The 12,378-nt window shown below is 41.0% G+C and overlaps 1 protein-coding gene across 1 annotated transcript; it reads left to right on the top strand.

The window, feature by feature from the left end:
• The first annotated feature begins 295 nt into the window (after positions 1–295).
• On the top strand, positions 296–11,299 carry gda (guanine deaminase). The gene is made up of 14 exons (XM_072664790.1): positions 296–468; positions 3,470–3,558; positions 4,136–4,307; positions 5,172–5,259; positions 5,826–5,931; positions 6,300–6,327; positions 7,173–7,280; positions 8,622–8,729; positions 9,458–9,555; positions 9,687–9,754; positions 9,849–9,995; positions 10,178–10,296; positions 10,455–10,482; positions 11,026–11,299. The coding sequence occupies exons 1-14, from the start codon at positions 364–366 to the stop codon at positions 11,091–11,093; spliced, it is 1,332 nt and encodes a 443-aa protein (XP_072520891.1). The 5' UTR covers positions 296–363; the 3' UTR covers positions 11,094–11,299.
• Positions 11,300–12,378: the final 1,079 nt, after the last annotated feature.

Genomic DNA, 12,378 nt, shown 5'->3' with positions numbered 1-12,378 from the left:
CCCTTTTTTTGGTGCTATGTAGAACCCGAATGCAGGTACATGACCTATTTGAACCTCCATATGGTTCTTTGGGCTGTCACCTTTCTTTATGGAAGCTTTGCTATATAGAACCCATATGCCTTTACCCAGGCTAAGACGCATTTACGCAGGGTCTTTTTGGGGTTGTTATGGTTCTTTATAGAACCACTGTTTTATTTTTTTTTTTTACTGAAGAACCTTTTCCTGAGGGCGCGGGCAGCGAGCTTGGCCACTGCCCTCCCTCCCCTCGCGGGTGTAACGTCAGTCGTTGGCGAGTATAAGAGCAGGAGGAGGCGCACCTGACTGGCAAACGTGCGCTTACGCTAGCTGGGGAAACTCAACGCCATGCCGGTGAGCATTGTGTACCGGGGGACGCTCGCGCACTCCACGCGGGACACGGCGCTGCAGATCCTCGAGGACTTCGTGCTGGGGGTGGACCACCAAGGCAAGGTGCGTAAAAACGCGCGGCATGGCACAGATTGAAGTAGTGAAGTATTGTACTGTGTATCGCCTGGGATTTTGATCGTTGGCTCCATCGCCTGCAGACCGTCAGCTGCAGATGTCTTTAGCTATTCTTACCGCGGTGTAGACTTGGGGGGGGGGTGTTCAGTCTCCACTATGCATCTGACAGCAGAAAGTGCCCAGAGAACCAGAACCTGATCTCCATGGGTTCCATGTTGGCCCCACACGTGGAAGTGATCAGGGACCAGGAGAGGTAAACATGGGCCCCATCCGGGCTGTACACTAGTACACCAATGGTCCTAGTTGGGACCCATGTGAGATTAGGGTGAAACCCAATTAAGCCCACTCAGAGCCCGGCCCATGCCCACCTGGAACCCACCTGAAATCCACCTAGCCCACGTCCCACCCAATGCGAGTCCCACATAAGCATGCTGTTGCTGAAATGTTTCCAAAGGGTTTCGGGAGGTTAGCCGGTAACGTTACGAAAAATAACGCAACATTCCCAAAACGTTCTGTTAAACGTTGTAACATTTAGAAAACGTTCTGGAAAGATTGTAAGCAGACTTCCCATGCTGCGTTTGGAAAAGTGAATTCCTTCAGAAGCTGCTGAAATGGCACCGGCCTTTCACATAGTAAAAGTTACACTGGACACAATACATTTGCGAGGGATCGCAGTGTTGATCATGTTTATTTGGGTTTATTCTAATGTTATATAGTTAACTACAGGTAGACACTCTCACTGACCACTGGCTTTATGTTTATTTGAGTTTATTCTAATGTTATATAGAGTTAACTACAGGTAGACACTCTCACTGACCACTGACTTTATGTTTATTTGGGTTTATTCTAATGTTATATAGAGTTAACTACAGGTAGACACTCTCACTGACCACTGACTTTATGTTTATTTGGGTTTATTCTAATGTTATATAGAGTTAACTACAGGTAGACACTCTCACTGACCACTGACTTTATGTTTATTTGGGTTTATTCTAATGTTATATAGAGTTAACTACAGGTAGACACTCTCACTGACCACTGGCTTTATGTTTATTTGAGTTTATTCTAATGTTATATAGAGTTAACTACAGGTAGACACTCTCACTGACCACTGACTTTATGTTTATTTGGGTTTATTCTAATGTTATATAGAGTTAACTACAGGTAGACACTCTCACTGACCACTGACTTTATGTTTATTTGAGTTTATTCTAATGTTATATAGAGTTAATTACAGGTAGACACTCTCACTGACCACTGGCTTTATGTTTATTTGAGTTTATTCTAATGTTATATAGAGTTAATTACAGGTAGACACTCTCACTGACCACTGGCTTTATGTTTATTTGGGTTTATTCTAATGTTATATAGAGTTAACTACAGGTAGACACTCTCACTGACCACTGACTTTATGTTTATTTGGGTTTATTCTAATGTTATATAGAGTTTTACAGGTAGACACTCTCACTGACCACTGGCTTTATGTTTATTTGGGTTTATTCTAATGTTATATAGAGTTTTACAGGTAGACACTCTCACTAACCACTGACTTTATGTTTATTTGAGTTTATTCTAATGTTATATAGAGTTAACTACAGGTAGACACTCTCACTGACCACTGGCTTTATGTTTATTTGGGTTTATTCTAATGTTATATAGAGTTAATTACAGGTAGACGCTTTCACTGACCACTGACTTTATGTTTATGTGGGTTTATTCTAATGTTATATAGAGTTAACTACAGGTAGACACTCTCACTGACCACTGACTTTATGTTTATTTGAGTTTATTCTAATGTTATATAGAGTTAATTACAGGTAGACACTCTCACTGACCACTGGCTTTATGTTTATTTGAGTTTATTCTAATGTTATATAGAGTTAATTACAGGTAGACACTCTCACTGACCACTGGCTTTATGTTTATTTGGGTTTATTCTAATGTTATATAGAGTTAACTACAGGTAGACACTCTCACTGACCACTGACTTTATGTTTATTTGGGTTTATTCTAATGTTATATAGAGTTTTACAGGTAGACACTCTCACTGACCACTGGCTTTATGTTTATTTGGGTTTATTCTAATGTTATATAGAGTTTTACAGGTAGACACTCTCACTAACCACTGACTTTATGTTTATTTGAGTTTATTCTAATGTTATATAGAGTTAAATACAGGTAGACACTCTCACTGACCACTGACTTTATGTTTATTTGGGTTTATTCTAATGTTATATAGAGTTAACTACAGGTAGACACTCTCACTGACCACTGGCTTTATGTTTATTTGGGTTTATTCTAATGTTATATAGAGTTAACTACAGGTAGACGCTTTCACTGACCACTGACTTTATGTTTATTTGAGTTTATTCTAATGTTATATAGAGTTAATTACAGGTAGACACTCTCACTGACCACTGGCTTTATGTTTACTTGGGTTTATTCTAATGTTATATAGAGTTAATTACAGGTAGACACTCTCACTGACCACTGGCTTTATGTTTACTTGGGTTTATTCTAATGTTATATAGAGTTTTATGGGTAAACACACTGACTGACCACCGTTTATTTGGGTTATTTCTAAAGTTACATAAAGTTTTATGGGTAGACACACTTTATGACCAAAGATTTTGTGTTTCTGGTCTGCCTAAGGCTTTTGCACAGTACAGTATATTTGTAAGGACAGGGTATATAGAGCTCTTTTAGCTTAGAGTTTACAGTGAGCATATAGTCTGTGGTCACAGTACCTTCGCAGTTGAACTCTCTAAAACAACAGTTAAGTGACTTTGACCTTAGATAGCAGTCAAAACAGTCTTTTTTTGACCAATGCCTGTTTCTTAACGCCAGCAGTCCTGTGTTAAATTCAACACACATTGGCACGAGACTTCAGGGCTTTATTGGTGTGTCAGTATGTGCAGGACGAACGTGTGGTTGAGCAATACGTCACCCATCTGCAACGCTTGTAAATTCTGTTTCTTCTCTCTGATAGATCGCCTTTATTGAGGAAGGTCATAATGTGGAAAGTCTCTCACAGACATGGGGCTTCCAGACCTCTGATATCATACAGCTTGAGCAGTAGTGAGTATTTTTGAACTTTTACAATTTTTTAAATGCTTAATATGCACCGATCAGATCAACCATAATATTAAAACCACCCGCCTAATATAGCCTAGGTCCCCCTATGTCCCACTCATGCTCCCAAAACAGCTCTAAACCATTAAGGCAGAAATTCCACAGGACCTCAGAAGGTGTCCTGTTGTATCTGGCACCCAGTCCTGTAAGTTATGAGGTGGGGCTTTCATGGATCGCATCAATAAAGGCTTGGGCACCCATGACCCTGTCGCTGTCCTGCCTTGGAGCACTTGGTGGGTACTGACCACTGCATACTAGGAACACACCAAAAGACCTGATTGATGTTTTGGAGATGCTCTGACGAAGGCATCTCGCCATCATAAGGGACAAGCCTTGTCTAAGTGGGGCCACCAGCATGAGCTTGACCCACTTGGTCATGCTGGTTAGCTTGGTAGACCAGATAAACCATCACGCTAAAACAAAACATACCATATGCTAATTAAGAGCTGAGCTGCCCAACCAGCTGATCTGGTTAGGCTGTTTTTTTAAAACATGGTGATGACATGTATGTGCTTCTCTGCAGCGAGTTCCTAATGCCAGGACTGGTCGACACGCACATTCACGCCTCGCAGTACACGTACTCGGGCACTGCCCTGGACCTGCCCCTCCTAGACTGGCTCAATACTTACACTTTTCCTGTAGAGTCAAAGTACAAGGACATGGACTTCGCCAAGGATGTCTACACCAAAGTTTTGGTAGGTTGCAGTGACATAAAAGCCAATGAATGAATGAGTCAGGACAGTCATAAGTAATAAGCATAATACGCATAATACATGTCCAAATGTTTGTGGACACTCCTTCTAATAAATGCATTCTGCTACATTACGTCACACACACCTTGTCTGGTCCCTGTAGGGAAGTGTTGCCAATGGAATAGGACTTTCTAGAGCAGATAAACATCAACTTATTGGCACCATGTCTAATGTCAGACATGGGCTGGGGGGTATAAAGCCTCCAGCATTTAACTGTGGAGCAGTGGAACTGTATTCTTTTAAATGATCCAATATGATCCAATTACTCCATGGACAGTAGAGATAGTTACTCCAACAAAAGCAGGATAAACTCTTTTTTTAATACCATTGATTTCAGAAGTGTCCCAATACTTCTGTCCATATGATGTGATATTGATATTTATACATACGCACCGGCCACTTTTTTTGACGCCATCTTTTAGCCATCCTCTAGCCCCCAACAATGGACAATTCTGACCACAGAGCTCTTGGCTGGATATTTTTTTGGGGTGCAGACCACTCTCAATCTAGTAAACCCTCCAACGAACCCACTGTGTCTAATTCCTATCCAAAATTCATTCAACAGTGGTCCTGTGGTCAGAAACTGACCAATGATAAGGGGCTAGAGGGTGGATGACAATGTTCAACCCCATTGCCTGTAAGAAAGCTGTTTGTATGTGTTTGGATGATGCTACTCCCAATGTATAGTTATACACATGTGTAGTGAACCAATGACAGCTACGTCAAGCGTAGATGTACGTAGGAACGTGATTTACAGGTACAGGATGTTTTTATTTGACTTATCCCTCGTGTTTGGTTTGGTCACAGAAAAGAACTCTGCGCAATGGTACCACGACAGCGTGTTACTTTGCCACTATACACACAGATGCCTCGCTACTGCTTGGACAAATTGCAGGTAACTTCAAGACAAACACACAAACACGCTTTAACCTTTAACCCTTTGGAGACTACCCATTGTGTAACATGCGCTCGTGTTTGATTAGCTCGTTACGTAAGAAGAGTCAGTGGTTATACTGCTGTCTTAGTGAAGACCAGAGATAACAGCCATTGATTTCAGGCTGTGCAGGGATTTAGGGGACTATGTTATAACAGGATAGCATGCTAAAGTCCATATACTGTATGATGTATGTAAACTTTAACCTTAAACCGCTAAGTAACTGTACAGTGAACTACATGCCGATTATAGGTCCTACTGGGTGTCTAAAGCCAGGCAGCAAAACTATCAAACACGGAGTGATATTTATTGATAGGTTAGCTTGAGAGAACTGCTGTACTGACATATTAAACAAGCTCCACCCATAGCGCTAAAAGAGCTAGCAGCAAATCAAAGCTACTACCAATCACGTTGGAATTAGTATGGACTTCCATACCTTTCCACTGATGTTAACATTTTGCTAGTATTTTGTTACATTTGTTAGTAGGATCTGAGCTTGTTGATTTTTGTATATTCTCATCCTGCAGATGAATTTGGGCAAAGAGCTCTCGTGGGTAAGGTGTGCATGGACTGCAACACCATGGTGCCGCACTACAAAGAGTCCCTGATGGAATGCAAAGATGAGACAATTCGGTTAGTTTTATCAGCAGGATGGTTTTATTGTGTACTGACTGGCTGGACAAGTAAGGCCCTTTTTTCAGGAGCACTTGCTCTGAGAGTTTAGTCACATTTAGTCAAATGTGAAAGCAGTTTGCGAGCCCTTGAGTGGCCAAGAGAAACGATCTCTGGTCTTCTTGAACTAGGTGATTTTAGGGCTCTGGTGCATTTAGCGATGCCACATTTGCATGTGTTTATCATTTGATAGCACTATAATAACTAATTTGTGTTTAGAATATCATTTATATAGCACACAACTACCAGTCCGTATTTAGTAAAAACACATATTTCCATCAGATTTCGCTGACAGTGCTTTAATGTTGTTGTTTTTTTTTATTTCTCAGTTTTATACAAGAGCTCCTCAAGAAAAAGGTAAAACACTAGACTCTTACATTACTGCTGCATGTGGGGGGGCTGTGACTGACAGGGGCCCTAATAAATGTATTCATTGAGTAGTTCAGCTATCAGCTGTTGTTTTGCTCATCCAGAATTTCCTTATTAAAGATTTATTTTCAGTTTCTGGTTTATATGCTGCCATAAAGTGTCTTACAGAATATTACTGCTAGTATCGTGAAGCAAGTCAGTCAAAGCTCAGAACAGTCAAATCTCATATATAGCAATAGCAGTGCAAATACACTAGTTTCTGAGATTGTAATCAGTTTCTAGGTCAAACATTGAGGTTAACTCAAACATTTCTGTAATAATTCTATCATACCTAATAAGATTACAATAAGATAAGACAACAATTCTTTACAAAATAATAAAAAATAATGATAGAAAAAAAAAATGCAGTGGAATGACATTACATTTTAAAAACACTGAACAATACTTAGGTTACACATTACCAGTAGGGGTAGCCCAACTGAGAACCAGAACATTATGTATGCCCACCAGGGTCAGTGATGGGACCAGGAGGGGTTAAACATGGCCCCATCTGAGTTGTACGCTGCACATGGGGCCTAGATGGGACCCATGTGAGATTAAGGTGGGCTGTAACGATGTGGCCTATGTGGGAAGCCCAACTGGGTCATAGGGTATGTACAAACCCACTCAGAGCCCATGCCTATCTGGAACCCACGTAGCCCATGTTCCACCCATGTGAGTCCCACATTAGCATGTTGGCTGGGTAGGAGTTTAAGATAAGGGCACCTGTATGCTTAATATCTCCTTTTTCTGTGTGTGTGTGTGTGTGTGTGTGTGTTTATGGGGTGAGACAGTATGCTCGTGTGAAGCCTGTGGTGACCCCACGCTTCGCCGTTTCCTGTTCCTCCTCCCTGCTTCAGAGCCTTGGAGAGATTGCCAAAAACAACGACCTTCACATTCAGGTAAGCCACACACCTCGCTTATTCTCAACGGACATTAGGTTCGTTCAGCAAAGCGTTTACAATAGTTCTTGTTCTGACACACCTGAGCTCATGCCATTGCTGCCATTATAAGGGGTTGAACCCTTCAACAGCTTAGAAAAAATCACTGCTCCAGTGGGCTTGTCTAAACATGCTGCGACAAATAACAGACTGTAAGCAAATCTGACGTATTCTGCCATGGAATCATACCATTACTTTACAACTGGCAAATTGTTCACAGTAGCGGTTATTTAAAAAGCCTATAATCTGTACTGTTTATCAGTAAAAAAGCTCAGCTGAGGTACTGCCATGCTATGAAACGTGCGAAAACCTCTTTGTCCTTAGGTTTATAGTCAAGTAACATAACCACACCCTTACACTTGCTTTCTAACGTTAATTGTACGTCAACAAAGATGTGGGACAGAATTACGCTCTACGTTCTCAATAGCAGCATCTTTGTTTATGCCTCTGGCTCTCAAACAATAAACTACTTTATATGTCTACATACACCTTACCAGCTATAACATTAAAACTTTAAACCTGGGCTGGGCCTAATATTGTGGCAATCCCTCTCATGTCACCAAAATACTTGAATGTATCTGGTACGAAGCTGTTAGCAGCAGATCCTTTAAGTCCTGTATGTTTGGGCCTCTATGGATCGCATCAATGAGCATTGGGTGCCCATGACCCTGTTGCTGGTTCACCGGTTGTCCTTCCTTGGAGCCCTATGGTAGGTACTGTCCACCACATGCCAGGAGCACCCCACAAGACCTGCCTGAAGCTTTGGAGATGCTCTGACCCAGTCGTCTAGCCATCACAATTAGGCTCTTGCCTAAATCTGTATACCAGATTCCTATGCTTGCCCATAGAGTAGTAGCCAAGATCGCCAGAGCCGAGTCTGAGTCAAAACAAAGGGCAGGACACAGTCAAGTCCGAGTCAAGACCATGAGTTTTAGTAGGCGAGTCAAGACAGAGACTAGGAGTGGCCGAAACCGAAACAAGTCCAAATGAGGTCGAGCCTGAGACGAGATCAAGACTGGTAGCATGGCTGAGACCTGACTTGAGTACTCCAACACTGCTTGCCCACACATCAACATTTTTCCTCCTGCCAACACATCAACCTCAAGAACTGACTGTTGACTTGAACTGACTGTTGACTTGCTGCCAAATATGTAGATCCCACCCCCTAACAGATGCCACTGGAACCAGATTATCAAAGATATTCACTTCATCTGTCAGTGGTTGGCTGTAATGATATGGTTGACTGGTGTATGTAGTCTGTTACTGTCTATGTCTATCTTATTGGATCCTTTTCATTTCCAGAGCCACATCAGTGAAAACAAAGAAGAGGTGAAGCTGGTGAAGCGTCTTTTTCCAGACTGCAGATCATACACAGATGTCTACCTCAAGCACGACCTGCTTACAGACAAGGTGACTAAACATGTGTCTAAACATCACTTTAATTTCCACTGGGGTTTATCCCAATAGCACGTCGACCCGGCTACACCAGCATAAGAATACATATTGTACGAATTTGTCACACACATGAAACTCATCTTAGTCCTCAGAGCTTGTCTGAGCATATCCTGTTCTTAGGCGGTGTGTTGCGACATACTTGCAACATCCTTGGTGTCCTAGCTAACGTCTGAACATTACATGTAATTACGCAGCCTGTGGCGAGAAGGAGCACACTGCAGATGTAAATCACTGATCTGAAGATCGTCCTGAACCAATTACTAAATTTACAGCCAGGACACCTGGGATGTTAGTATTTTATGAGATGTGCGCTGTTGCGGTACATCTGGCTCAACGGATGCTTTCACCCCGGATTGGGCTTTTATTTCTTAGATGTCTAGAGGTACTGATCCTTTCCTACATATTACCTTATTATATTAGTCTTTATAGGCATGTCAGCGGCTATCTTTGTCAGATTTCCAGTCAGGTGAGATCAGGCTTCTACCTCTATGAATGGGGGCAGACCAGAATACAGGAAACTGAAATGCAGATGACCGTTTTAAAAATTCAACTTCACAGTGAACAACTGCATGCCTAAATGTAAACTATTTAATAACTGCATACCATAATTAGGATACCATGAATGTTAGCATAGAAATTACAATCATACTTTAACTTTATTTTTGGGCTCTATTGATGTGCAGACCGTGATGGCTCATGGCTGCTACCTAAGTGACGAGGAACTGAAGATTTTCCATGAAAGAGGAGCAGCAATCTCTCACTGTCCCAACAGCAACACCTCGTATGTGCAGCAAACTCCTCAACAGATACAGCTTAACAGTGCTAGCCATAGGCAGCATGTTATTAATAGATATAATAATAGATATTGCAACCACAGTTTGAATCGTCTCCTCTCCCTCACTCTCTCTCTAGCTTGGCCAGTGGCATGCTTAACGTTCGTAATGTTTTAAACCATAATGTGAAGTTGGGCTTGGGCACAGGTGAGTCCTAATTTATCCATATTGTACAAATCTAGCATCATAGTTATGTTAGAAATCATGCTGTTTCCCTAATGATGCTTTATCTTTGGTGTAGATGTAGCAGGGGGCTATTCCCCCTCCATTCTGGATGCTCTTCGTCGAGCTATGGACACCTCCAGGTTCCTGAGCATGCAGGATGCTAAGCTGCAAACTCTCACCTTTGATGAAGCATTCCGGTTAGCCACGCTTGGGGGCAGCGAGGGTGCGTTTTACATGAATCTAACTCATTTCTATGAATTGAACTCGCCATTTCACTGCATGCCTTAAACCAAAGAAACCAACAGTACATTGCAATACATACGTTTCCGAGAACCAGATTTTTTTCTAAATAATGTCATTGTGCAAATCCAATCACTGTTTTTCATGATTCCCTTGGGCTTGCAGCACTCTCGCTGGACGATCAGACAGGAAACTTTGTAGTGGGGAAGGACTTTGACGCTCTGCGAGTGAACATGTGTGTTCCTGGAGGCCCGGTCGATGTGTTTCCTGGACAGGGGCCCAAGGTTTGACCCTTTTGTTACAGTTCACTGAATTATTTGTGTCTCAACAATGAGACAGGTGTGAGATAAGCAAGGTTAAGCTGTGTTAAGTTATTAGTTTTACATTTTCAGTGTTTTTCAACATGCTTGCCGCTACAATTTGTTTTCTACTACGTTTTCAGGTCATTGTGGAGAAATTTCTAAATCTGGGTAAGCTATCATGTGTTCGTTCTGTTGCTCTTCATGTCTAGCACAAATAGGTGCACAAATAAGCTGATTGGCTTATTTTGTTGAAAGCTGGGACCATGACTGGTCTCCTCATTTATAACGTCTCTGATAGTAGTGCAGTGTAGTCAGTACAGTACCATGGGCCTGTCTGAAGATCTGAGTTTCCTTGCTGCCGCCTAGTGGCAACATAAGACACATGACCCATTACAGGACCTTCATAATTGTTATTGCTGTAAAAATGATTAACCCATAAGAACATTAGAACAAATTTAGGTTATCATTTCTAAACTGATAGTCCTAACAAACAGTCCTAACCACTCTCCAAATTGACGACATATAGGTGCTTTTTAGCATGTTTATTTTATTATTCTTAATAAAATGTGTTTATTTCACATTATTATTATATTTACACATTTTAAACGGATATCTGACCGTTTTGCTGCTATTATTCTTAGCATTTACATAAACGCAATGCTTCAGATTGTACCACTGACCAACATCTGTGTCTATGTGGCATTTTTGTAGGTGATGACCGGAACATAGTTGAGGTGTTTGTGGCTGGAAGAAAAGTGGTGCCATTTCCAGACATATAGTAATTATCCAGAACCCTCTGCAAACAGGCCCACAGTGATACTAACCTGGGAGTTCAAGGAATGGTGCTGTACAGGAGATAACTTTATAATGGTTTACTGTTAATAACTTAACATTTCAGTATGTTATAATATATAATATAATAAAATATAAAATATCATATTTTGTGAAGACAGAAATGTTTTTTAATTCTTTTTATGAGACTAACGCAGCTTTGTTGTAATAAAACATTATTTTACATTAATGCAGCTTTACTTGTGCTAAACTGTTATAACTACTAAGAAGGAATACAAATTTTATTTTTTGGGGGTTCTCAGATCTTTATTCTTTCTGTTGAAAAACACTGCTTTATTATTTGGAAGAGCCATTCGCTCGAACTTCAGTGTTCAGTGTGTCCATAAATACAGAAGAACCAAGAAAGTAAGAAACACCTTAATCTAAGAACAATAGCTAAGACATTCTTCTGTTGAAACAAAAACTAAATAGAAAATCTAGAAACAAGTGACCCACACACTGATGGGCATTCAGGCTACAGCCAATATACTGCAGCACCAAGGTCTCCTATAAGGTACAGCCTGCATGTCCTGAAATCAGGACCACCTCAACAGGAAACAAAAACATAAGTCTGTACCACTAGAATAAAAGCACACAAAACAAGTTTAAGCTCAGGGCTTATTTAAACACAGTGCCAGTCTGGTTTGGACACACTTGGTTGAGTTTGTACTGGGGGGGTTAGGAAGGCCTTAGCTGTAGGACAGTAGTAGTGCGTATGTGTGAGTGTGGAAATGCCTCTCAAATATGTTAATGTATATTAATACATACGCACTTACTCATTTAGCCAATAAAGACCAATACATTATCTTAACAGCCTATATGAGATCTATATCATCTCCTTTCAGTTTAACCTACAACTTAGGCCTACTTGAAACCCAGCGACGACATCCTAACTACGGTAAATACCTGTGTCTCCTCAGTGTCCTCTTTCTTGCCAACATTAATATGGTCACCCTAGCATTTCGAGATGATGATGGCCAGCACACATTCAGACAGGGGTGTCCAACATTTTGACTGGTACCCTATATGAACAAAAATACACAAACCACTTTAACTCTTAGACAACCAGTGGCCTGCATTACATAAATATAACACTTAATAGCAAATACTGCACTGAAAAAGTGTCTAGGATAAAATGGGCCAAAATAGCTTTCTAAATATCTACTTATTTGCAGGACCCCACATATAAAATATTGCCGAATGCATCCACAATAGATGCAAGTTTGCTTTATT

This window comes from Salminus brasiliensis, chromosome 20 (genome assembly GCF_030463535.1).
Source record: "Salminus brasiliensis chromosome 20, fSalBra1.hap2, whole genome shotgun sequence".
Lineage (NCBI taxonomy): Eukaryota > Metazoa > Chordata > Actinopteri > Characiformes > Bryconidae > Salminus > Salminus brasiliensis.
The sequence above is the reverse complement of the archived record's forward strand: the minus strand, read 5'-3'. Positions and strand labels throughout refer to the sequence as shown.

Bases quoted from the DNA above. Each gene is read 5' to 3' on its own strand.
- gda (XM_072664790.1), top strand. From the start codon at position 364: ATGCCGGTGAGCATTGTGTACCGGGGGACGCTCGCGCACTCCACGCGG. The intron at 9,996-10,177 runs GTGCGTTTTACA...TTGGGCTTGCAG, and splicing joins CACGCTTGGGGGCAGCGAGG to CACTCTCGCTGGACGATCAG. The intron at 10,297-10,454 runs GTTTGACCCTTT...CTACGTTTTCAG, and splicing joins TTCCTGGACAGGGGCCCAAG to GTCATTGTGGAGAAATTTCT.